At 41.0% G+C, this 26,394-nt stretch overlaps 6 protein-coding genes across 15 annotated transcripts in view; 3 read left to right on the top strand and 3 right to left on the bottom strand.

The window, feature by feature from the left end:
* The window catches only part of LOC135350816 (putative RRN3-like protein RRN3P1), a 152,198-nt gene extending 133,488 nt beyond the window's left edge, over positions 1-18,710 (bottom strand). For all 5 annotated transcript variants that reach the window (XR_010399284.1, XR_010399283.1, XM_064549662.1 and 2 more), the window contains exons 1-3: positions 18,603-18,710; positions 18,410-18,516; positions 17,719-17,996 (exon numbers count right to left, since the gene is read on the bottom strand). The gene's annotated coding sequence lies outside the window, so the exon portion shown is untranslated. The remainder of the gene's footprint in view (positions 1-17,718; positions 17,997-18,409; positions 18,517-18,602) is intronic.
* Positions 1-26,394, top strand: part of LOC135350761 (serine/threonine-protein phosphatase 6 regulatory ankyrin repeat subunit B-like) — a 248,755-nt gene that overhangs the window by 130,325 nt on the left and 92,036 nt on the right. The window lies entirely within an intron of this gene.
* LOC135350826 (uncharacterized) lies at positions 334-4,847 on the bottom strand. 2 transcript variants are annotated; one of them, XM_064549678.1, is made up of 5 exons: positions 4,692-4,847; positions 4,498-4,606; positions 3,712-4,008; positions 1,373-1,424; positions 334-585 (listed from the first exon to the last, which is right to left on the bottom strand). In XM_064549678.1, exons 3-5 carry the CDS (start codon positions 3,889-3,891, stop codon positions 575-577), a joined length of 243 nt encoding a protein of 80 aa, XP_064405748.1. In that variant the 5' UTR covers positions 3,892-4,008; positions 4,498-4,606; positions 4,692-4,847; the 3' UTR covers positions 334-574. The 2 variants fall into 2 exon arrangements, with proteins under 2 accessions (XP_064405748.1, XP_064405747.1); XM_064549677.1 differs by having other exon boundaries at positions 1,373-1,405; positions 3,742-4,008.
* On the top strand, positions 4,849-12,643 carry LOC135350815 (tyrosine-protein kinase receptor Tie-1-like). Of its 5 annotated transcripts, none has more exons than XR_010399281.1 (5): positions 4,849-5,799; positions 7,342-7,428; positions 7,506-7,604; positions 9,440-12,262; positions 12,344-12,442. XR_010399281.1 is itself a non-coding variant. In XM_064549658.1 (5 exons), exons 1-5 carry the CDS (start codon positions 5,203-5,205, stop codon positions 12,582-12,584), a joined length of 975 nt encoding a protein of 324 aa, XP_064405728.1. In that variant the 5' UTR covers positions 4,849-5,202; the 3' UTR covers positions 12,585-12,643. The 5 variants fall into 5 exon arrangements, 2 of the variants coding, with proteins under 2 accessions (XP_064405728.1, XP_064405729.1); XR_010399279.1 differs by having other exon boundaries at positions 7,503-7,604; XR_010399282.1 differs by having other exon boundaries at positions 7,301-7,428; positions 7,503-7,604.
* On the bottom strand, positions 13,406-17,799 carry LOC135351281 (DNA excision repair protein ERCC-1-like). Its single transcript, XM_064550253.1, has 9 exons — positions 17,719-17,799; positions 15,919-15,976; positions 15,692-15,754; positions 15,346-15,506; positions 15,053-15,129; positions 14,780-14,879; positions 14,467-14,538; positions 14,336-14,404; positions 13,406-14,071 (listed from the first exon to the last, which is right to left on the bottom strand). The coding sequence occupies exons 1-9, from the start codon at positions 17,797-17,799 to the stop codon at positions 14,000-14,002; spliced, it is 753 nt and encodes a 250-aa protein (XP_064406323.1). The 3' UTR covers positions 13,406-13,999.
* Positions 18,991-25,671, top strand: LOC135350796 (serine/threonine-protein kinase TNNI3K-like). Its single transcript, XM_064549634.1, has 4 exons — positions 18,991-19,954; positions 21,960-22,046; positions 22,121-22,219; positions 23,997-25,671. The coding sequence occupies exons 1-4, from the start codon at positions 19,034-19,036 to the stop codon at positions 24,063-24,065; spliced, it is 1,176 nt and encodes a 391-aa protein (XP_064405704.1). The 5' UTR covers positions 18,991-19,033; the 3' UTR covers positions 24,066-25,671.

Genomic DNA, 26,394 nt, shown 5'->3' with positions numbered 1-26,394 from the left:
GAAGAAGTAAGAGCACGAGCATTGGAGGTGGTGCTAGCCTCACATAATTATATAAACAACCTGCATGTGCCTTATATAATTATTTTTGAACAAATGACACATAAAATGTACTGTAATACATTTGTAATGCAACTAAAACACCCCCCAAACCCCAAACATTTGCAGAGCATCGATCCACTTTAATCCAAAATCCTGTATGACACTCTTCATTGTACCGTATACATTGTAGTGGGTAATTTTCGGGGCGTAAAAATTCATTGAACTTGAACTGCAGTGAGTTTGCTTCCTTGCACAGCATTGCATGCGTTCCGGTAAGCACGCCCAGGAAAAATGTTCGTCAAATAGCAAATTTTTACCTACATACAAATCGATTCTGTCGATGTTCGAACAGTAGTGAAAATGATTTCATCCTATGTAATAATTTTTTATAACTACTATACCCGTGGCTGCCTACGCGCGCCTCGGGTAAAAAGTGCTCAGTCTATGATGGTGATACAGAGTAAGGTAGATGAGTCCAGTGAGGTAGTCATGGGCAGACTGTTGGGGAGAGAAGAGGCCATGCATAGAGCTGTGGTCATCTTCCAGCTGAGAGGAGAAAAACATTACATAATTACAATGTATAACATTTAACTATGGTCGCATGAATATGCAAGAATTAGTATGTCATATCCGAGGCGTGGATATTAATTAGGAGTCGCGTGCCCTTTGAACCCAGACGGGATTTGGGGTCACGTGACTGTGGTTAGGTTTTGGGGAAGTACTGAGAGAGGGGCCCCTGCGGTTAGCATTAAGCACGTAAGTGTTGGGGGGGGGGGGCTCATTCAGCCCCCTTACTGGTAATCACATCAAAAGATGGAAAGGAGTGGTCAGAGTAATGTCTGCATGACAGGGAGGGTGGGAGGCTCGAAAGTTGAGCAGTTGAGCAGCCCGATATGCACGTGTAAGCCAGTAAGTCACGCATGCGCGATATACGGGGCCACGCCTGAGCACCTCTATAACCGAGGTGAGGCCGCAGTTATGATGCTTCCTCGTTAACTACGTTTAACTACATTAAACTACATCACTGTGATTGGTTCAATAGAACTAGATTATTTACGATGTCTTGGGCAGTTATTCAAAATGATAACAAGGGCCCTTATGCATAGTAACCATAATATTACAGTGATCATAGTAACCATAATAGATAAGTCTGTACACGTAAATCGTTGTCGTCGTACATGTACAACACAATTTGTTGTGTGTAATTATTTCGCTCTCCACCTAACAATTAACGTCACAAGCTTTACGTAGAATGTACCGGGGATAAATGTAAAATCTGGTAATTGCATCAGAGGCTATAGTGGAATAGATGTTGGACACCATTTTTCCTCACCTCTGCTATTTGCATTTCCTCCCACTCCTGAGACTGTACGTACAATGACGACCTGTGTTGGGTGAAACGTACGAACAATATCAATAATGGTAATTTACAAAATAAGTTCAAACAACTAAAAGGACCATTAATTACAATTTTTGCTGAGTCGATATATAGTTGCTGTAACAGAATATATACATATCTCCTATTAATCAGCTATATACCGTATGTCCGTATCCTCCCAAAAATATCCCCACCCTTTAATATTCACTTTTAATTAAAGCAGGGAAAGGGCTAAGCTATACCGTATCCTCGCGAAAATGCATCGACACTTTTCTGCAAGAAGTATACGTAGGCTTATTTGGGAACTGGGCGTTTAATCGCGAACGGCGAGTTTTCACTCAAATATACGCCCTCCAACGGCATCAAATCAAGGCTTACACTTGAATGGCTCTATGATAATTCTTTATTAATTTCATTTCAATACATAGCATGAACATTTCATTGACAACGGAGGTCAAGAAAGTTGATTACATCACCCACGCTCGAATTGGTCAGTGTGCAAATTCCAAGCTTGTGATAGATACAGGAAGTCACGTCACTCTCTGCATACATCTGATGTACAGTATGCCCACGTTCAATACTCTCCTCTCTATCATAATTATACTCTTGGTAGTATGATATAAGGAATGAACTCGTTGCTCGTCAGATGTAGCAGCAGGAACTTCCTGAAGAATGGTAGCTCATACTCTTACAGAGCTATCAGGTACTTTCAGAAAACCAAGGCAAGGTAATCTGCAAAATTGGCCTGGGTGCATGCAGATTTGTGTTAATTGTTCCCTTTCTCTCTGCATATTATAGGACTAGCTGTTCCCTACATATACATTATCAAGGGCAAATTAAACAGGTCCCGAAGCTTATAATTATGTCTGATCTTGCTTGGTCCAGCAAAGAGTATAGTAATACCTAAAAACTTGCTTTATTCACTATAGTGTACATGTGGTATTTAGCTATTACGCATGTTCAAACTCTTCATTCTGTATGGGCGTATATTGAATCGAGCCAAAATACCCTTGTGCAAGACTTCAAAGCAAAAGAGAGGATGGACGTTGATTCAAGATGGGCTTATTTTCGCGAGAGTACGGTAGTAATAAAACCACCGCAGGTACATGTACATGCTGATACCTTGGTGGAGGTGCCAAAGCTACACAACATAAGGCTACTACCGTATTAATCTCTTATTAAGGCGTCGCATTATGCTGGTAAAGGTGGTCGTATTAGGAGGCTGGAAAAGCGTTTTTTTTTACCTCCAATTAGAAGGCGGCCCTCTAAAGACACGCCATCCAGCCTCAAAACTAGGCATAACTCGAGAACGAAGCATTATTTTGCAAATCTACCCAGGAAAACATGGCTAGAAGCCTATAGAAACTCCTATATACTTGCACTTACTGATTCTTGAGCAGTCTACAAAAACACACACACAAACACACTACCATAATTATACCTCGCTTGCACATGCGCACCGTGTACACACACTAGCTACTTGCTTGCGCATGAGCACCGAGGCATAAAAACTCTTCCAATAGTACTGTGGAACCTCTGATAAAGGATAATGGTTTCTGAATAAGGGCCGTCGACACTAACCGTAATGAAAATTTTTGTCTTGACAAAGACCATGAATCTTTTGATTATGAAAAGTTATACACGCAAAAGAGTTTCAATTAAAATTATACACAGTCATAAAAAAATTTCCCAATCAGCTAGCAAGTCATCTTCATCATGAGTTCAGGCTCATCACTATAGTACTGTACTACTATCCGTCAGTCAGCTTTTAATTGAAATTCTTATTCTTATTACAGGTTATTATTGTAGGACGATGAATCTTCTCTCTACACCACAGGAACAAGGGGTAGCATCATCAGTAACCATCGGATCCTGGACTAGACTATTACTTCAGTCTTGATAGGCTACATGTAGCTAGCTAGCTCAGTTTTCAATAGTAATTATAATTATGCTGACATAGCCACGAGGATAAATGCAATAGTATTTCCAAACTTGAGCAGACAATGAACCGAACAAAAGCTACTTTGCTCGGAAATAAAGCTATTTGCGTAGAAATTGGCCGATGTCCGACTGTTATTTTGTGCACTGTATTTACATGTAACTGTCTAGCAGAACGATTTTAATTATCTAGCTAGCCTTTTGTACTAACAGAGCAGCCATGCTGCCCTGGACAAATGTTCTCACGTCATATGATACACGTGACTTCCAGCATGCACAACACTCCCAATCTTTGATAATTGCACCCCAGTGGAAATTATTTTCTACGCTTCTGACCAAAGCAGTTACATGCCAACCTTGTATCTCAGAATGCAGTAGCAGCTCACTTGAATGTCTGGTCCCCTCCCTTTGAAGGGATAGTTCTTGGTGAGGAGTGGCATGAGCACTGACGGAGCCGTGGGTACTAACTGTAGAATGGTGTCCATAGCCTGATGGATGTTACAGCTCACACTAGCTGGGTTATAGTTGGTATCCATAGCTGTTGTAAGAACGAGGTAGGTGTGCTCTTGAGATAGAAGGTCTGAGCGGAGATGAGGTTGGCCAGGTATAGTCAATGTACAGCTGGACAGTTCACTGTTGAACCATGAGAATCTCTGGAGGAGGTAACAATCTGTGTTTGTGTGCAATATTTTCTTAATCCAAAACTTTACAATTATGTACGACAGGTAAAATAATTTAACGAATAAAATAATTCTTAAGATTTTTGATTACTATAGCGAGAAATTTTCGCTGGTGCACATTTTGCTATTTGGCTCCAGAGCCCTCAGCAGGAATGTCCGTGGGTTCAAATATTCGCGCTTCAAAGCAAGGAAACCACACCCACCAATAACTTTGCATGTGAAATACTGGTGCGTGGGAGTTTATCCCAGTACATGTATATTAAATTACTCTGCCTCAAAGAACGCAAATTTTGCACCGAAAATTTCCCGTCAATTTGCTAATACAGTAATTTCCGTGGGTTTAGTGGGAAAGCTGAATCCGAAAAAACCTACCGGAAAACATGCAATACAGTGCACGTAATGAAGCAAACGAAATTGAATATCACCTGTTGTATAAAACAATATTTACCACGTAAAAATTACCTGCTCGCTATACGGTATTGAAAACTGCCATACACTTTTTGACACATTATCATGGCGGCCTTGTATAATTATTTGTACTTGTGTGATCGATCATGATGATGCACTTAATCTGCAGTGTAGAAAAAATTAATGAACAATAATTAATGTTCATTTACAACTCTTTATAGATCTAGAAATTAATATCTTCTTCATACTTCTTAAATTAAAAGATGACAATTCCGTTCCAGCAAATCAGAACCCAGAGCACCAGCAAGGTAAGCACAGAGCCATTCCATCCTAGTATAGGTACGTTATGGCAAGGCTTGTTCTTTCACGTGAGTCACAGCTGAGCATGCCATTTTTTCATCAAGCACCGCCCTTCCTAGATCCTTGCAAGATGGCTGAAATGTCTGAAGTGGATCTGGATGCTCTAGTGCAGTGGTCCAGGTGGAGGGACTGGGCCTGGAAGAAAACAAAGTGGGCTCTGGGGCCTATGGAATAGTCTTCAAAGTCACAGTCAACGGAAAAAAGTGTATTGCAAAGAAACTTCACAATATCTTGCTCCAAGCTGGCAACTACTACCCTCATGCCCCCACTCAGCAGAGGGAGTTCATTGTGAGAAAATTCCGCAAGGAGTGTTGCATTCTGAAGAGTTTGGATGATCCCAACGTGGTCAGCTTTGAGGGAGTCCATTACGGCCATGACAAGAACGACATCAGTCTGATAATGGAGAGGCTTCATTCTGACCTGGCCGACTTTGTCAAGAAGAATCCCAGCACAAACCTTGCCACTAGAATCCACATTCTGTACGATGTATCTAAGGGCCTTCGCTACCTTCACTCTCTGACCCCTCCCCTCATCCACCGAGATCTCACTGCTCCCAACATCCTGCTCACTGAGGACCTCACTGCCAAGATCGGAGACCTGGGCGTGTCCAGGTATGTGGATCCAACAGTGCCCACCATCTTGTCCACTAATCCGGGACACCTCTTCTACATGTCTCCGGAAAGCCAGGAAGAGAATCCCGTTTACACCACCAAGCTAGACATCTTCTCTTTCGGCAATCTCATCATCCACACCGTCATCGGGGACTTGCCTAAGGTGTACAGAATTTCAGCCAGTGATCCCAATGAAGCATTGTACAAGCGTGAGGGGAAAATAGAGCTGATGAGAAGAAACACATCCGTCCATGTTAAAATGGGGGAGGATCACACTCTTTATCCTCTCGTTGTTCGTTGCCTCTACGACCGACCCGAGCAGAGACCAGCAGTTGAGGAAGTGAGCAGCTCACTCAGAGAGCTGTGTCACAGGCACCCCAGAATGGTGAGTGGGAGGGAGAGGGTTAATTACTTCCTATGTTACGTATATACTAATGTATCCACAGGGAAATGTAATTGTCAGCCCATATAAGACTAGCCTCGATTCAAGGCCGATTAAAGTACGGCCTGGTACGTATTGCAGGGGTGATAGTGCGCGTGCGCTTCATATTACCCAGAATATGGGTAATCGTACTACGAAAGTAAAACCTTTGGAAAGTATACTGAGAATATGTTCCGTAATACTTTATCTCCATGACGAGTTTCGTGAAGCTGTGGCTCTATTGCGTTGGTGTAGAAGGCTTGAACACTAGTCTAAAGACAGAAGAGGCTCTCATCTACGCGTCCCATAGCCAGGTTGTCTTCGCAAGTAGCAGTTAAGAGGCACCATACACTTCCCATAGACTACTGTATACATCCAAGGTAAGACATCCTGACCTACAGCCGTCATAGAGGTAGATGAGAGCCTCTTCTGGCTTCAGACTAGTTTCTGGAACAACGCAACAGAGAGCTAAGCTGATGTACATAGATAGAAATAGAAGAGAGTAAGAAAAACGGGATTCCCCATGCAGATTTTAGTGAATAAACTAACGCATGCGAAGTATCACCCTTGCAATAGGTACCAGGCCGTATTTTAATCGGCCTTGAATCGAGGCTAATGTAAGACGCACTAGCTACTTTCATTATTATAAGATTTGCAAAAGCTTTGGGTTTGTCCTATAGAGTATAATTATGGTATATACCAATTACAACGTCACTAAAAATTAATTATAATTTTCCAGATACGCACAAAATAAGAAAAAAACTATAATTTGAAATGTGACTAGCCCACCCCCTAACCTCCTGGGCCTAGAGGCAGGTGGCCTACAGGCACCCTTGCAACTGGCAGACTCTGGTATCAATCAGGACACCATGCAATAATTAAGCTATAGAGGACTTGCAGCTTTTGGCAACCCCCTGGACTGGTGGGCAAAATTGAACACTTTCAACCCCAAACATTACACAATTGCAACCCCCTGAACGAGGGGTCACTATGGAGCAAGCAATAAAACTATAGATAAAGCATTCTAATGAGTAATGAAAAGGAAGACTTATGTGCAATGGTGCTTACAAATGGCTTAAAAAGTTGTTTGGAATGTGGGAAATGGGATGGGGGTGAGGGTATCATGAGGTACGTGTTATTGACTATGTTGTAGCAGACTTTCAGTTTCTGTCTTTTGGTTAGCGGCAACCATTTTAGTAGGATGGGGTAGCTATCTAAACTAACTTGCAGCACTTTTGCTGGCTATTATGCTAGGAATGTATCTCAACTTTCAAGGTATTGTCAAAACATTTGTAAAATTAAAATACCAGAGTGTCTGCTGTATTAGAAAATTGGTCTGGGCTAATTAGAAGTGTCCATAAATTAGAAGATATACTGGTTAGATTTTCGTTCAGGACCGATAGTTGTGCTATTAACATGTCGAAATTAGGTTCTTAATTACTCTATCACGTTTCCCACATCATAGGCAATTGACATTTGTTACTATGATGCCCTTTACTCGTGCAGTCACTCCTGGAAGCATACAAGGCTGGTAATGTGGGTGTGGTTCAGGAGCTACTGGACGGTGGGGCTGATCCCAACCAGGCTGATGAGGTGAGAAGAATGAGTGTTCGTGTCTGTTAATTGCAGCTATAATTATGTTACAATGTACATTGTTTCATTCGTAGAAGAATAACAGAACTGTTGTTTGCTGGGCCAGTGAGAATGGACATGATGAGGTGGTGATGGTCCTTATTCGAGCTGGAGCTAATGTCAACACTCTAGACAAGGTTAGTTGTGCAGTGGAACACTTTATAACGAATACCATCGGGGAAAGGCCGTTCTGCATAGTTTACGTTATAGTTTAAAGTGTTAATTGCCGTTCACCTGTAGAGTTAATTTTAGCCCGTAATTTTGAACCTTAGGACTCTGCTAAATGGTTCTTTAGATTTGAAAAGGCTGCAGAAACAAGCAGCCACAAAACACGGCAAAGCAGTAATTCAATTTTTGCTGGTTAGGCATGTGACTGAGATTGGTTATTTTCAAAAGCTGATCTTGGGGAATCGAAAGATATATATAGAGTTCCTGAGCAGAGGGTACAGTGTCTGTAATTATAACGGACCCCATGCAGGGGCGTAGGCAGAATTATGGGAAGGGAGGCTTATTGCTAGAACCCCGTATGCACCATATATTTTGGGGATTAAACCAGAAACTATACCCTCCTCCTATCAATTACTCAGTTCCAGGAAGTCGGCTCTTATCCTGCTATAAACAACAACAAAAATTATGATTAGGGCCAACTACAGCTAGTTCTAGCTAGCGGTTTTAACATCTTATGGATGATTCTACATTGAATGTCTGATGTCTAACTAGCAACAGTATAGCTATTCAGTTACTTTGCTGGTTCTTCATATCGGCACTCAAATTGCACTAGAGCTTGGCAAGCTGCTTGAGGCTCACTACTCCTTGTGAAATAGTGGTCCAGTGTCTGTGACAATTAAAGGCAGCTTTAAATTAGTCTCACATACCTAACTTCTGGCATTATTTAGTTTACAGTACACAAGTATATAAACGTCACTTCCGCTTATCTTAGTGCACTGCGGTCTCAAGTTACTAGCTAGCTCTTGGGCATGCTGATCATGCCAATAATCTGTACCAGTACTGTATTGCTGTAGTAGCCCACGCTCAAAAGTTGTACATAGAAGAAAGACTCCTGTTGGTACTTCTGCAGAGGAAGGTGGACTCCAGCCCCCAAAGCTCCCTACGCCCCTGCAGGGGCGTAACTAGCAATGAGGCAGAGGAGGCCCTTGCCTCCTGTACTATTTAACTTCAAATTTCAGTTTCAGTAACTCACCTCTGGCTAGCTAACTTCTGGATAACTAGCCAACTAGGTATGTAGAATAAGCAGAAATGAGCTCTATCACATACTGTCTTGTTGATGAAGGTAAGTAGCAGTTTTCTGCCATTTGCATGCGCTTCTACGCGATAATTAGTGTGTTTCTGGTTTAAAATTTGCGGGGGCGGTTGCCTCCTTCCCGTAAATTTTCTGCCATGGGGAGTAAGGTTGTGATAAGAGGTGTATGTAGTTGAGAGCTTCATTTATGTGACTGTACTACAAAATCAATGTTTCTCTTTAGGTCTTGCAAGCTTTGTATAGGATCAAGTTAGAGCTAGATTTTCATAGATCATGCACAATGATACATATCTCAGCAATAATTTTCTGCCTGTTATGGGGTCGCCTCTATACTGAAGTACACGTGTCTGCAATCTGGAGCTTTGATTTTGGCTGTTATAATGTAACAGATCGTAGTTATTCAGGGATGGCCGTAAAGCATGGTTCCACTGTTACATGCAGTAGTGTCAAATCAAGACTATAGATGTATCTCAGGTGGTGAGGTTGTCGTTAAGCAGATCGAGCATCACTTTCATGGGTGTACCAGATATGTGTCTATTAAGTCGTTAAGCAGATCGAGCATCACTTCATGGGTGTACCAGATATGTGTCTATTAAACTATGTATGTACAATATACAGTCGTATATATAGGAGTGGTGTTGCATGGACCAGTGAGTGCATGAGGACAAATCCATAATTATAATAACTATTTTGTTATCGTTTACATTACAGTGGAGACAGTCCCCTCTCTGGTTAGCCAATTTATATGGTCACCAGAAGTGTGTGCAGCTTTTACTTTAAGCTAGGGCCATTGTTGATGTACAAAAAGAGGTGAGTGTACGAGTCAGTGTAGTTGTATCTAAACAACCATAAGCTATAGTAACTGCCATCGTAGCCGTGCATGTTATAACTTCACCTTTGTACTCAGGTAGGTTAAGGACTGGGACCAACTGGGACCAGCAATTATTGCTGAATCAGCTAAAACGCAGCCACGCCCACGATTTTTAATATGTTTTGTGTGTAAAAAATTAGTTTAGCTACTTATCTTTTTTAGTTCTAATTCCGGAGGTCTAAACCTTCCTTTCAGCTCTAAATTTTTAGTGTAGTAGGTAGTTCAAAGGTTTGTGCAGACTATTCAATCGGGAGGGAGCTGTTCATTCAGCCAAAGGTGAGATTTTGCAAAAAACGTAGTTTTCTAGCTGTTAATTTTAAATGTAAAAGCTAATAACTTACTTTGCATAGAGTACCATGCTTCCTCCCGATTGAATAATCTGCACAAACAAGTATCTTACTTTTTTCATGTCGAAATAACACATGCTATGCAATGTGCGCAAGATTATATCTACGTACTTCATTCAAAAATCGTTTGGAGTCTCTACAAGGAATAACTGTATATCTTCTAATTCATCGAACACTTCCAGACACTTTTGGGAAATTTTCGTTGTTCTAATACAGTGGACACTTCATTTCATTTTCAATTTTGCGTTTTTCGAGGGTAGAGCAGTAATGCGAAAAATACAACCAGGATAAACTCCTACATACCGATATGTTCACATGCAAAGCTATTGGTGGTCCTGGCATTGAAACGCGAGTATTAGAACCCACGAAATTTCTGCTGAGGGCTCTGGAGCCAAATAGCGAAAATTTGCACCCGCGAAATTTTCCCACTATACGGTACCTTGAAAAGTTGAGACACATTCGATCCAAGCAACATAGCTTTATAGCCAGCAAGGGTGCTGCAAGTTAGATAGCTCTTCAGTCGCACACTAGCTGTTCTATTAAACTTAGCTAGCTCGCATACAACTGCATGCTTCTTCTGGATACTTTGCGTGCTCTATAAAGATCTGTTCCAATTATGCCCGGACAATTTACAAAATAAATGTTTGCTGTCCGATAACTATACGGTACATACATCTACAAACAGTCCTTACCAAAACTGTATTGACTGTATGCAAAAAACTACCAGCGACAAACGTACATATGAATGAGGCTGTAACGGACGGGAGTTATGCTCTGCTCTCTAGTTTCTATGCTTTTTGGTGTTTCTCCCCGGCCAATCCTAGAAATTTTTCACATTGCAAGAAATAATGACTTTAGATCTACAAACAGTCCTTAGCAAAACGTTTGCTAGCCATATCACACAACTAGTGCATTATAGATCCAGCTGAAATGGTACAAAACACAAGAGTACAAAATAAACGCACAGTACAGATGCTAGCGTGCGTACGTGGTAGAGTACCATAAGCGTACTTTCAGCACTTATTTTGCTCCTTATTAACGTGCTACGTACATACTACGTAAACATAACGGGAACTGTATATTGACCGCTACTGTATGTATGTGTCATTGGTTGTAGAAACAGACCTCTTTAGACTGCACGTGCGCAACTGGATTGAACTACAGTATTTTTTGAAACATAGCGCTTTTCTAATTAAGCACCACTTTGATTCTCCCATTATCGTAATTTCGCAAACTTATTTTCGCGAACAGTGAGGTTTTACTTAAAATACGTTCCTCACCCGCGACCTCGTTTCGAGGCTTGTGGCCTAGCTGTGATATCATTTCACTGATAGCATGCAGTTACCATACAAATGAATTGTTTCTTGTGCATTAACGTTACATGTACAATTACATGTACAATGTCATTGAACTATCAAACACATTCTAATGCCATATACAAGGAACAGCAGGTACATAACCTGCGGCAAAATTGGGTGATCGAAATTGTTCTGAGATTTGGGATAAAGGACGTATAGTTGTTCCCTGCATATACTTCTTGGAGGGAAACAGAAAAACTTATTATATCCGCTCTTGATACCTACTCACTAAATAAAACTACTTTTCTTCACTAAACCACACCGCGTAATTATTGTGAACACATGGTATTTATCTACTGCACATGCTCACACTCAAAGGAACTTAATTGCGAATAAGACTAAAATCGTACTCGCTCATGCGTAATTGGAGAGCGTTATGAATGTCATTGAAGCATGGATTTTTCCATCTTCAGCAACAATTTTCATTCGCATGCCCTTTCTGTGTGCACCACTCTTTGTACATGCTTTCTATCAACACAGAACAAACACTTCATTTGCTGGTCTCTCTCTAGCACTGTCCTTGGAATGCCTGATCTGCAATGTAATTTAACTTCTCTTTCTACCGCAAGAGATACTAAAAGAGTATTATTTACCGCATTCAACAAGATGTCCATACATTGACTCAACACAAAGTCCATGTGATCACAAAAGAATATCACGATCAAGCACAAAGTAGTGTTTATGTAGTGAGGTAGCTAGTTAGGAGTTTGGCAAGAATGCTGCTATTCATATATATCGTATAGCGTGTAATTTTCGTGGGGCAAAATATTCGTGGTTTTCGTGGTTGGAGGTCTGACCACGAATATTTTACCCACGAATGAAGCGACCTTGCCTACCTTTACCTGCAGTGCAAGCTCCAACCACGAAAATATTACCCACGAAATGTCTCAATATTGCTGAACCACGAATATTTTGTCCCCCGCCCCCGAAAATTACCCGCTATACGGTACATTCCTAGGTAAGCCAGAAATGGCATGATTAACTTCTAAGTCGGTCTATACCATGCATTATAAATTACATTTATTCTCTCCCAATGCAGTTCAACAGGACTCCTCTGATGTCTGCTGCCAAAAATGGACACTCTGCCATTGTCCGTCACCTTCTCTCCTGTGGAGCTGACCCCAACCTCAGGAACAAGGTGAGTCATTACATCATGTGGTACTGTATTGAGTCATGCTCATACAATGCAGGGTGGTCAATCTGCGTACGATCTGGCTCGTACGAATGGACACACTCAAGTCTGTGAATTGTTACAGCCTAAACAGTGTAATGTTATGTAATTACGTATACTTCTATGTGTTCTTTATATCTGCTTTTGTATAAAAATTTATGTTGATTATTTCGTGCTCAATTAAAAAGAAAACTTAGGTACGTATGCAGTGACGGTGTACAACCTATAACTGCTCCTGAGAAGAAGTAAGAGTGTGAGCATTGGAGGTGCCTGCTATACTCGCATCATTATAATTATTATACAACCTGTGCCTTATATAATTATTTTTGAACAAATGACCATAAAATGTACTGTAATATATTTGTAATGCAACTAAAACACCCCCCAAACCCCAAACATTTGCAGAGCATCGATCCACTTTAATTTAAAATCCTGTATGACACTCTTCATTGTACCGTATACATTGTAGTGGGTAATTTTCGGGGCGTAAAAATTCATTGAACTTGAACTGCAGTGAGTTTGCTTCCTTGCACTGCGTTCCGGTAAGCACGCCCAGGAAAAATGTTCGTCAAATAGCAAATTTTTACCTACATACAAATCGATTCTGTCGATGTTCGAACATTAGTGAAAATGATTTCATCCTATATAATTATAACAACAGACTACTATACCCGTGGCTGCCCACGCGCGCCTCGGGTAAAAAGTGCTCAGTCTATGATGGTGATACAGAGTAAGGTAGATGAGTCCAGTGAGGTAGTCATGGGCAGACTGTTGGGGAGAGAGGAGGCCATGCATAGAGCTGTGGTCATCTTCCAGCTGAGAGGAGAAAAACATTACATAATTACAATGTATAACATTTAACTATGGTCGCATGAATATGCAAGAATTAGTATGTCATATCCGAGGCGTGGATATTAATTAGGATTTAGCATTAAATAAATATGTCCAGTGATATTAAATGAACAGTCATAATGAACACTTTCTATGATAGCAATCACTTAACTCATAGCTATCGTTATAGCTACCTATGCATACATTGCTATAATGACAAACAGTTAAGCATCCGTTAAATGCAATTGCCTCCTACACAAATTCTCAAAATACAATAGTTATAAACTACAAACCATCCATGTATAGGTGGTGTGACGTGTCACTTATGAGAATGTATACTCTACATTTAGGTATTTAACCACATATTGTAGACTGAATTGATTGGTTGTGCAAATATACACTAGACTACAGTAACATTCAGCAACACAACATTTTTAGCCCCATTGAATTTTTTTATAGCTCTGCAACTTCTTGATTTGTAATAATTATAATTATTAGATCTATCTTCTGGTGCTTATCATAGACAAATGCATAACTCACCCATTTTATATCTCTGCACTTTAGCAACGTATACTCTCACTATAGACTTTTAGTAGTTTTGTACAATTACATGACTAAAATTGCGTTTTTATAGCAAACAGTCACCACACCCACATTCTCTCCAAACCACGCATGCGCAATAGGGCATTTCAACTAGAGGTCTGTTTTTGACTTCTTCTTAGTTCTTAGGAATGGTTCATGGAACAAATCATACAGCCTCTGAGCCTGCAGAATGGAATAAAGGAATGGCTAATCAAAAAAACTACCACTACTATTACAGCTCTACATGAAGGTTAGCCTCGACTTCAGGCCCTTGCAAAGTCTTTCTTCTTTCATTGCGGCCTGGAATCGAGGCTATAATATTACGAAGGCATAAATAAATTGTCACGCATTAAAAACATTAACTATTGGGTATTATTTAGGAGCAATATTACTCATGGTAATAAGAAAGAGGGATCCAATGCTATAAGGGTTATCACTGCTAGTCACCTTTTGTGGCCCCAGTCCTGGACACATCGTCAACTCTTCCTTGGAGGCTTGGACTAGTTTCTCCATTGTCTGTAAGATTAACATGCAACTTGAGTCTGAGTAGTTCATATGCCCATAAACGCAGTGCTTACCTTGAAATTATTGAGCAGTGTTGCAGCATCAGTCTTATTCACTTTCTTGACTGTAGTCAGACTGTCAATCACCTGAAAAAAAGAGGGTATACAATAATACATACTCTAATTCTAGGAGACGACTGCTATATTCATGATAGCATGCAATTTCACTTCACTTAAGCGACATTTTTGATTGCCTAGTGAGAGACTACTAAAACGCTAACCTGGTTAAATTGATACAACTGATTTGTATAGTTACTTTCCACATACCTGTACCGGTAATGTTATACGTATACTTATCTGCATGGCTATAGAACTGCTAATATCTCACCCTTGAGGAGAAGTCACTGTCCGTCCTCTCCATGATCAAGTCTGGGGGCTTGTTTTCGTACGCCTTGTACGTTTCCAGGTATCGTGCAGCCTCCTCTGGGCTACAAAGGAAAAAAGCTATAGGTGAAACAACTGAGCGTGTCATCTCTGTACTTCAGGGAGTCTTTATTTAATACGTGGAAAGATGTGATCATTGTCACTCGTCACCCAAACACACAACTCCCTTCACACACCAACTTAAGAATAAGGCTTCTAACAGATTATTTAATATTACCTCCAAGCCAGTATGAGAGTAAGGTCAGCCAGTAGAGCCATCTTGGTCAGTTCTTGCAGAGCATGGTGGCTCTCAGTCTGGGGGAAGTTGTCATGGTGAACAGAGAGGACAGCTAGTGATTATTAAACTGACAAGCTTTTGACAATGAAGCTTTCGTGATGGTGAAATGAACTATCATTAACGAGTTAAAACGAGTACACATAATACATGTACCGGTATGTATTTATTACAAGTATCTCTGTTTAATTTTTTCAATGCACCTATACACACGCACACGCACACAGTGGACCTACCGTGTCCACATAGACTAGCAGTATCCTGAGCTCGTACTGTTTGCCAAGCTCTTTCAATCGACAATGGATATAGTCAGGGTGCAGGGAGTGATAGCGGACACTGGGGGATAAGGGGGTGGGGGTGATGGATATAGTCAGGGTGTAGGGAGTGATAGCGTACACTGGGGGGTAAGGGGGCGGGGGTGATGGATATAGTCAGGGTGCAGGGAGTGATAGCGGACACTGGGGGGTAAGGGGGTGGGGGTGATGGATATAGTCAGACTAGCAGTATCCTGAGCTCGTACTGTTTGCCAAGCTCTTTCAATCGACAATGGATATAGTCAGGGTGCAGGGAGTGATAACGTACACTGGGGGATAAGGGGGCGGGGGGTGATGGATATAGTCAGGGTGCAGGGAGTGATAGCGTACACTGGGGATAAGGGGGCGGGGGTGAAACGCAATTTGTTGTGTGTAATTATTTCGCTCTCCACCTAACAATTGATGTCACAAGCTTTACGTACAATGTACCGGGGATACATGTAAAATCTGGTAATTGCTATAGTGGAATAAATGTTGGACACCATTTTTCCTCACCTCTGCTATTTGCATTTCCTCCCACTCCTGATAGAGTGACTGTACGTACAATGACGACCTGTGTTGGGTGAAACGTACGAACAATATCAATAATGGTAATCTACAAAATAAGTTCAAACAATTAAAAGGACCATTAATTACAATTTTTGCTGAGTCGATATGTAACAATATATACATATCTCCTATTAATCAGCTATATACCGTATGTCCGTATCCTCCCAAAAATATCCCCACCCTTTAATATTCACTTTTAATTAAAGCAGGGAAAGGACTAAGCCATACCGTATCCTCGCGAAAATGCATCGACACTTTTCTGCAAGAAGTATACGTAAGGCTTATTTGGGAACTGGGCGTTTAATCGCGAACGGCGAGTTTTCACTCAAATATACGCCCTCCAACGGCATCAAATCGAGGCTTACACTTGAATGGCTCTATGACAATTCTTTAATTTCAATACATAGCATGAACATTTCATTGACAACGGAGGTCAAGAAAGTTGATTACATCACCCACGCTCGGATTGGTCAGTATGCAAATTCCAAGCTTGTGACAGATACAGGAAGTCACGTTACTCTCTGCATATACATCTGATGTACAGTATGCCTACGTTCGATACTCTCTTCTCTATCATAATTATACTCTTGGTAGTATGATAATATTATAAGGAATGAACTGATTCTATTCGTTGCTCGTCAGATGTAGCAGCAGGAACTTCCTGAAGAATGGTAGCTCATACTCTTACAGAGCTATCAGGTATATTTTCAGAAAACCAAGGCAAGGTAATCTGCAAAATTGGCCTGGGTGCATGCAGATTTGTGTTACCTTTCTCTCTGCATATTATAGGACTAGCTGTTCCCTACATATACATCATCAAGGGCAAATTAAACAGGTCCCGAAGCTTATAAGTATGTCTGATCTTGCTTGGTCCAGCAAAGAGTATAGTAATACCTAAAAACTTGCTTTCTTCACTAGTGTACATGTGGTATTTAGCTACTGCGCATGGTCAAACTCTTGGTGGGCGTATATTGAATCGAGCCAAAATACCCTTGTGCAAGACTTCAAAGCAAAAGAGAGGATGGACGTTGATTCAAGATGGGCTTATTTTCGCGAGGGTACGATAGTAATAAAACCACCACAAGTACATGTACATGCTGATACCTTGGTGGAGGTGCCAAAGCTACACAACATAAGGCTACTACCGTATTAATCTCTTATTAAGGTGTCACATTATGCTGGTGTCATATTAGGAGGCTGGAAAAGCGGTTTTTTTACCTCCAATTGGAAGGCGGCCCTCTAATCTCTCCACACCACAAGAACAAGGGGTAGCATCATCAGTAACCATCGGATCCTGGACTAGACTATTACTTCAGTCTTGATAGGCTACATGTAGCTAGCTAGCTCAGTTTTCAATAGTAATTATAATTATGCTGACATAGCCACGAGGATAAATGCAATAGTATTTCTAAACTTGAGCAGACAATGAACCGAACAAAAGCTACTTTGCTCGGAAATAAAGCCATTTGCGCAGAAATTGGCCGATGTCCGACTGTTATTTTGTGCACTGTATTTACATGTAACTGTCTAGCAGAACGATTTTAATTATCTAGCTAGCCTTTTGTACTAACAGAGCAGCCATGCTGCCCTGGACAGATGTTCACACGTCATATGATGCACGTGACTTCCAGCATGCACAACACTCCCAATCTTTGATAATTGCACCCCAGTGGAAATTATTTTCTACGCTTCTGACCAAAGCAGTTACATGCCAACCTTGTATTTCAGAATACAGTAGCAGCTCACTTGAATGTCTAGTCCCCTCCCTTTGAAGGGATAGTTCATGGTGAGGAGTGGCATGAGCACTGACGGAGCCGTGGGGTCCATAGCCTGGTGGATATTACAGCTCATGCACACTAGCTGGGTTAGTTGGTATCCATAGCTGTGGTAAGAACGAAGTGAGTGTGCTCTTGAGATGGAAGGTCTGAGCGGAGATGAGGTTGGCCATCAGGTATAGTCAATGTACAGCTGGGCAGTGTCTGGATCATTGTTGAACCATGAGAATCTCTGGAGGAGGTCACAATCTTCGTTTGTGTGCAATAATTTATTTTCTTAATCAAAAACTTAATTATTATGTTCAACAATAAAGTACGACAGGCAAAATAATTATTACTATAGCGGGAAATTTTCACTGGTGCACATTTGGCTCCAGAGCCCTCAGCAGGAATATCCGTGGTTTCAAATATTCGCGCTTCAAAGCAAGGAAACCACACCCACCAATAACTTTGCATGTGAAATACTGGTGCGTGAAAGTTTATCCCAGTACCGTGAATTTTGCACTGACAATTTCCCGTCAATATGCTAATACAGTAATTTCTGTGGGTTTCGTGGGAAAGCTGAATCTCCTATCGGAAAACATGCAATACAGTGCACGTAATGAAGCAAAAAATTGAAAATCACCTGTTGTATAAAACAATATTTACCACGTAAAAATTACCTGCTCGCTACGGTATTGAAAACTGCCATACACTTTTTGACACATTATCATGGCGGCCTTGTATAATTATTTGTACTTGTGTGATCGATCATGATGATGCACTCAATCTGCAGTGTAGAAAAAATTAATGGACAATAAATAATGTTCATTTACAACTCTTTTATAGATCTAGAAATTAATATCTTCTTCACACTTCTTAATTTTCATTTAAAAGATGACGATTCCCTTCGAGCAAACCAGAACCCAGAGCACCAGCAAGGTAAGCACAGAGCTAGAGAGCCATTCTGTTAATATAAGCATACCGTATAGCGCGAAATTTTCGAGGGGCTTAATTTTCGCGGATTTCGTGGGTTAGAATCCTACACGAAAATTAAGTCCACGAAAATTGAATTACCTACTATAGCATGCATAGATTTAAAGGCGTGGCTTCCGGTAAGCAGTCATTCCGCGAACATTGTGCAACGAAATAGCTTTTAGAGGCTAATCCACGAAATATAAGTGCCTCGAAAATTTCGCGCTATACGGTAATTATACCTAGGTCTAGAATGGCAAGGCTTGTTTCACGTGAGTCACAGCTGAGCATGCCATTTTTCATCAAGCACCGCCCTTCCTAGATCCTGCAAGATGGCTGAAATGTCTGAAGTGGATCTGGATGCTCTAGTGGTCCAGGTGGAGGGACTGGGCCTGGAAGAAAACAAAGTGGGCTCTGGGGCCTATGGAATAGTCTTCAAAGTCACAGTCAAAGGAAAAAAGTGCATTGCAAAGAAACTTCATAACATCTTGCTCCAAGCTGACAACTACTACCCTCATGCCCCCACTCAGCAGAGGGAGTTCATTGTGAGAAAATTCCGCAACGAGTGTTGCATTCTGAAGAGTTTGGATGATCCCAACGTGGTCAGTTTTGAAGGAATCCATTACGGCCATGACAAGAACGACATCAGTCTGATAATGGAGAGGCTTCATTCTGACCTGGCCGACTTTGTCAAGAAGAATCCCAGCACAAACCTTGCCACTAGAATCCACATTCTGTACGATGTATCTAAGGGCCTTCGCTACCTTCACTCTCTGACCCCTCCCCTCATCCACCGAGATCTCACTGCTCCCAACATCCTGCTCACTGAGGACCTCACTGCCAAGATCGGAGACCTGGGCGTGTCCAGGTATGTGGATCCAACAGTGCCCACCATCTTGTCCACTAATCCGGGACACCTCTTCTACATGTCTCCGGAAAGCCAGGAAGAGAATCCCGTTTACACCACCAAGCTGGACATCTTCTCTTTCGGCAATCTCATCATCCACACCGTCATCGGGGACTTGCCTAAGGTGTACAGAATTTCAGCCAGTGATCCAAACAAGACACAATACGAACGTGAGGGGAAGATGGAGCTGATGAGACGAAACACATCTGTCAATGTTCAAATGGGGGAGAACCACGCCCTTTATCCTCTCGCTGTTTGTTGCCTCCACGACCGGCCTGAGCAGAGACCAGCAGTAGAGGAAGTGAGCAGCTCACTCAGAGAGCTGTGTCACAGGCACCCCAGAATGGTGAGTGGGAGGGAGAGGGTTAATTACTTCCTATGTTACGTATATAGTAGTGTATCCACAGGGAAATGTAATTGCCAGCACATGTAAGTACATACTTATAGCACTACCTGCTTCCATAATTACAAGATTTGCAAAAGTTTGTCCTATAGAGTATAATTATGGTATATACCGCCTTTCTAATTACAACGTCACTAAAAATTATTTTTGATTTTCCAGTGGCGCACAAAATTAGAAAAAACTATAATTTCAGTTTGAGGATATATTAGAGTTGCACTTAGCAAGAGTACTATTAGGCCACTCCAAATAAGACTGTAGTTTCCCGTCAGAGACTCTAGTAAATTATATGCGGGTGTGAGCAGTATTATCATTATTCATTACTCATTATACATGTGTTGCGTCATCAATGAATTTAATTAATCACCCATAAAAATGTTACCATACACACATACACCCACAAACAGTAAAAAAAGAACAAGAAAAAAGTAATTTCAATATTTCATTGGATAATTAGAGAAATAATGGCCATAATGACTATTAATGCGGTAGCTAAAGCAGGAAGCGCGAATTGGACGGGAAACTACAGTCTCATTTGGAGTGGCCTTAGCTGTAGCGTTTCCACGAGGCTATCATAGATCAGTTGTATGTAGAGCCTCGATTACAGGCCGCGTTATGATCTATTTTCTAATTTACCTAAGCGCCAATAATTTACTTGGCGCTCAACTGAAAATTAAACAAGACGTAACGATGTATGATGCTAAGTATTAAATAGACAATGCAATTTCTGTTTAAAACTAAAAAGAGATGTACTACAGTATAGCGTGAAATTTTCGTGGGGCAAAATATTCATGGTTTTCGTGGTTGAAGGTCTGACCACGAATATTTTACCCACGAATGAAACGCCCTTGCCTACCTTTACCTGCAGTGCAAGCTCCAACCACGAAAATATTACCCACGAAATGTCTCAATATTGCTGAACCACGAATATTTTGTCCCCCGAAAATTACCCGCTATACGGTATTAGAGTGTACAGTCACCACCGCCGCCTAAAATGATGAATCAACAAATACCTCCACTAAGAATGCCGACTCAGCAAGTATCTCCACCAGGAATACTGACTCAGCAAGTGCCGCCACTAGGAATGCCGACTCAGCAAATACCGCCACTAGGAATGCCGACTCAGCAAGTGCCGCTACTAGGAATGCCGACTCAGCAAATACAAGGAATACCGACTCAACAGTTAATGGGTCATGTGACTAGCCCACCCCCTAACCTCCTGGGCCTAGAGGCAGGTGGCCTACAGGCACCCTTGCAACTGGCAGACTCTGGTATCAATCAGGACACCATGCAATAATTAAGCTATAGAGGACTTGCAGCTTTCGTTGCAACCCCCTGGACTGGTGGGTATGGGGGACAAAATTGAACACTTTCAACCCCAAATATTACACAATTGCAACCCCCTGAACGAGGGATCACTATGGAGCAAGCAATAAAACTATAGATACAGCATTCTAATGAGTAATGAAAAGGAAGACTTATGTGCAATGGTGCTTACAAATGGCTTAAAAAGTTGTTTTGAATGGGGGAAATGGGATGGGGGTGAGGGTGAGGCGTGAAAAAATTGGAGGGTATGCATAAATTGTTATTGACTATGTTGTAGCAGACTTTATTTTCTGTCTTTTGGTTAGCGGCAACCATTTTAGTAGGATGGGGTAGCTATCTAAACTAACTTGCAGCACTTTTGCTGGCTATATGCTAGGAATGTATCTCAACTTTCAAGGTATTGTCAAAACATTTGTAAAATTAAAATACCAGAGTGTCTGCTGTATTAGAAAATTGGTCTGGGCTAATTAGAAGTGTCCGATAAATTGATATAGTGGTTAGATTTTCGTTCAGGACTGTTAGTTGTGCTATTAACATGTCGAAATTAGGTTCTTAATTACTCTATCACGTTTCCCGCATCATAGGCAATTGACATTTGTTACTATGGTGCCCTTTACTCGTGCAGTCACTCCTGGAAGCGTGCAAGGCTGGTAATGTGGGTGTGGTTCAGGAGCTACTGGACGGTGGGGCTGATCCCAACCAGGCTGATGAGGTGAGAAGAATGAGTGTTCGTGTCTGTTAATTGCAGCTATAATTATATTACAATGTACATTGTTTCATTCGTAGAATAACGCAACTGTTGTTTGCTGGGCCAGTAACAATGGACATGATGAGGTGGTGAGGGTCCTTATTCGAGCTGGAGCTAATTTCAACACTCTAGACAAGGTTAGTTGTGCAGTGGAACCCTTTATAACGAATACCATCGGGGAAAGGCCGTTCTGCATAGTTCATGTTATAATTTAAAGGTATATTGCCATTCACCTGTAGAGTTAATTTTAGCCCGTAATTTTGAACCTTAGGACTCTGCTAAATGGTTCTTCAGATTTGAAAAGGCTGAAGAAACAAGCTACAGCCACAAAACACGGCAAAGCAGTAATTCAATTTTCGCTGGATAGGCAAGGCGTGTGACTGTTTGTTCAGAATGATCTTGGGGAATAGAAAGAGTTCCTGAGCAGAGGGTACAGTGTCTGTAATTATAACGGACCCCATGCAGGGGCGTAGGCAGAATTATGGGAAGGGAGGCTTATTGCTAGAACCCCGTATGCACCATATATTTTAGGGGTTACACCAGAAACCATACCCTCCTCCTAATCAATTACTCAATTCCAGGAAGTCAACTCTTATCCTGCTATAAACAACAACAAAAATTACAGCTAGTTCTAGCTAGCGGTTTTAACATCTTATGGATGATTCTACATTGAATGTCTGATGTCTAACTAGCAACAGTATAGCTATTCAGTTACTTTGCTGGTTCTTCATATCAGCACTCAAATTGCACTAGAGCTTGGCAAGCTGCTTGAGGCTCACTACTCCTTGTGAAATAGTGGTCCAGTGTCTGTGACAATTAAGGCAGCTTTAAATTAGTCTCACATACCTAACTTGTGGCATTATTTAGTTCACAGTGCACAAGTATAAACGTCACTTCCATGATGTAAGCGTATCTTAGTGCACTGCAGTCTCAAGTTACTAGCTAGCTCTTGGGCATGCTGATCGTGCCAATAATCTGTACCAGTACTGTATTGCTATAGTAGTCCATGCTCAAAAGTTGTACATAGAAGAAAAACTCCTGTTGGTACTTCTGCAGAGGAAGGGGGACTCCAGCCCTCAGCAGGGCGTAACTAGCAATGAGGCAGAGGAGGCCCTTGCCTCCTGTACTATTTAACTTCAAATTTCAGTAACTCACCTCTGGCTAGCTAACTTCTGGATAACTAGCCAACTAGGTATGTAGAATAAGCAGAAATGAGCTCTATCACTGTCTTGTTGATGAAGGTAAGTAGCAGTTTTCTGCCATTTGCATGCGCTTCTACGCGATAATTAGTGTGTTTCTGGTTAAAAATTTGCGGGGGCGGTTGCCTCCTTCCCGTACATTTTCTGCCATGGGGAGTAAGGTTTTGATACAGAGAGGTGTATGTAGTTGAGAGCTTCATTTATGTGACTGTACTACAAAATCATTAGGTCTTGCAAGCTTTGTATAGGATCAAGTTAGAGCTGGATTTTCATAGATCATGCACAATGGTACATATCTCAGCAATAATTTTCTGCCCGTTATGGGGTCGCCTCTATACTGAAGTACACGTGTCTGCGATCTGGAGCTTTGATTTTGGCTGTTATAATGTAACAGATCGTAGTTATTCAGGGATGGCCGTAAAGCATGGTTGCACTGTTACATGCAGTAGTGTCAAATCAAGACTATAGATGTATCTCAGGTGGTGAGGTTGTCGTTAAGCAGATCGAGCATCACTTTCATGGGTGTACCAGATATGTGTCTATTAAGTCGTTAAGCAGATCGAGCAACACTTTCATGGGTGTACCAGATATGTGTCTATTAAACTATGTATGTACAATATACAGTCGTATATAGGAGTGGTGTTGCATGGACCAGTGAGTGCATGAGGACAAATCCATAATTATAATAACTATTTTGTTATCGTTTACATTACAGTGGAGACAGTCCCCTCTCTGGTTAGCCAATTTATATGGTCACCAGAAGTGTGTGCAGCTTTTACTTTAAGCTAGGGCCATTGTTGATGTACAAAAAGAGGTGAGTGTACGAGTCAGTGTAGTTGTATCTAAACAACCATAAGCTATAGTAACTGCCATCGTAGCCGTGCATGTTATAACTTCACCTTTGTACTCAGGTAGGTTAAGGACTGGGACCAACTGGGACCAGCAATTATTGCTGAATCAGCTAAAACGCAGCCACGCCCACGATTTTTAATATGTTTTGTGTGTAAAAAATTAGTTTAGCTACTTATCTTTTTTAGTTCTAATTCCGGAGGTCTAAACCTTCCTTTCAGCTCTAAATTTTTAGTGTAGTAGGTAGTTCAAAGGTTTGTGCAGACTATTCAATCGGGAGGGAGCTGTTCATTCAGCCAAAGGTGAGATTTTGCAAAAAACGTAGTTTTCTAGCTGTTAATTTTAAATGTAAAAGCTAATAACTTACTTTGCATAGAGTACCATGCTTCCTCCCAATTGAATAGTCTGCACAAACCTTTGAACTACCTACTACACTAAAAATGTTGAGCTTAAAGGAAGGTTTAGACCTCCGGAATTAGAACTAAAAAAGATAAGTAGCTAAACTAATTTTTTACACACAAAACATATTAAAAATCGTGGGCGTGGCTGCGTTTTAGCTGATTCAGCAATAATTGCTGGTCCCAGTCCTTAACCTACCTGAGTATGTTGGATTGTGATCAGTTGGCTGATGTAATCGAGTGAAATGTATTGGTTGTGTTTATGTTACTTTACTTCATGAGTTCAGTCTGCATTGTACTATGACCGCGACATTTTCGAGGCACTTAATTTTCGTGGAAAGCGCCTCTAAAAGCATTTCGTGTTGTGCTGTTTGGTCAAATAACGTTGAATCTTCCGTTAACTAAGTATTTTGTTCTTTTCATGGAGGATTCTCGAAAATAGTGAAAATTAAGCGTCTCGAAAGTTATGCACTATACGATATTGATCGGTGGACTGCGTGGAGTCGTTCAATTGACTCAATTGACTCAATTAAACCATAGATTGAAGAAGGAGAGGGATTGGTGCTCAACACTCGGGAAACAATGTTCCATCAATTATGATCACTACAAGATATTCAGAGCCCCCCAAAACGTTGTTTTCATGTCCCTTAACAGGGTTTCATACAGAGGGGGGGGGGGGCCCTGGGATTTCCTATCCCCAGCCAAATTCCCTCCCCCCCCTAGAAATCTGAAAATTAATGATGTCATAATAAAAATGTATGACTTTTCTCCTTAAAATGTCTACAATCTCATCAATAAAACTATAGACTAGTAAATAGTAATGTATGTTTTGAAGCACTCAAAAAACCCAAATTGCACCTCAGATAAAAAATTTTCCGGGAGAGGACCCTCCAACCTCCCTCAATTAAACGTTTCCCCCTCCCAGCTAAACATCCTGTATGAAACCCTGCTTAATGGTGAGCATCAGTTGGATTGGAAAAGAATTTTGACTTTTGTGAAGATAGCTAGAGGTACAAAACGTTCTTTTGTCACGCTATGAGATCTTTATGTACCTAGAACGCTTTAAGACTGTGCAACTCATCGATGTACTACTTCAATCTATGATTAAACTGTCAGTTTAAGATTCCAAAATTGATTTAAATACACGCTTGCATTCATTATTATATGCACATGCATGTGCCTTTAATGGAATTGCCACGTTTGTTTAGAAACGGTAGGCGGTGCATGTGCGTGATTCAAAACAGGGCACTCTTTAATCTTCTTTGCCCTGGGTTCACCCATTAAGAAATTCTTACAGTATCACAAACATAATTATGTGCATTCAGTGCATGCATGCTATATGAACAATATTGTATTATTATGGCTTCTTCCTCCTCCGAGAGAGAGAGAGCAGAGAGCAGAGAGAGAGCGCAGAGAGAGATAAAGTAATAAAAATAAATGTCGCTTAAAATAAAGATGTTTATAGTCGAGTAAGCGCTAATAGTCCAGTTTCTACGGTATACAAGGAACAGCATGTAACCTGCAAAATTGGGTGATTGAAATTGTTCTGAGATTTGTTAAAGGACGTAGTTGTTCCCTGCATAATTATACTTCTTGGAGGCAAGCAGAAAAACTTTTATATCCGCTCTTGGTACCAACAAAGAGTAGAATCTTCCTCACTAATAAAACTACTTTTCTTCACTAAACCACACCGTGCAATTATTGTAAACACATTATAGTTATCTACTGCGCATGCTCAAACTTAAAGGATTTTAATTACGAATAAGACTAAAATCGCTCATGCGTAATTGGAAAGCGTTATGAATGTAATTGAAGTATGGATTTTTCCATCTTCAGCAGCTATTTTTAAGTCCATCCCACCTGTAG

Source organism: Halichondria panicea, chromosome 17 (assembly GCF_963675165.1).
Source record: "Halichondria panicea chromosome 17, odHalPani1.1, whole genome shotgun sequence".
In the NCBI taxonomy this organism is placed as follows: Eukaryota; Metazoa; Porifera; class Demospongiae; order Suberitida; family Halichondriidae; genus Halichondria; species Halichondria panicea.
The sequence above is the reverse complement of the archived record's forward strand: the minus strand, read 5'-3'. Positions and strand labels throughout refer to the sequence as shown.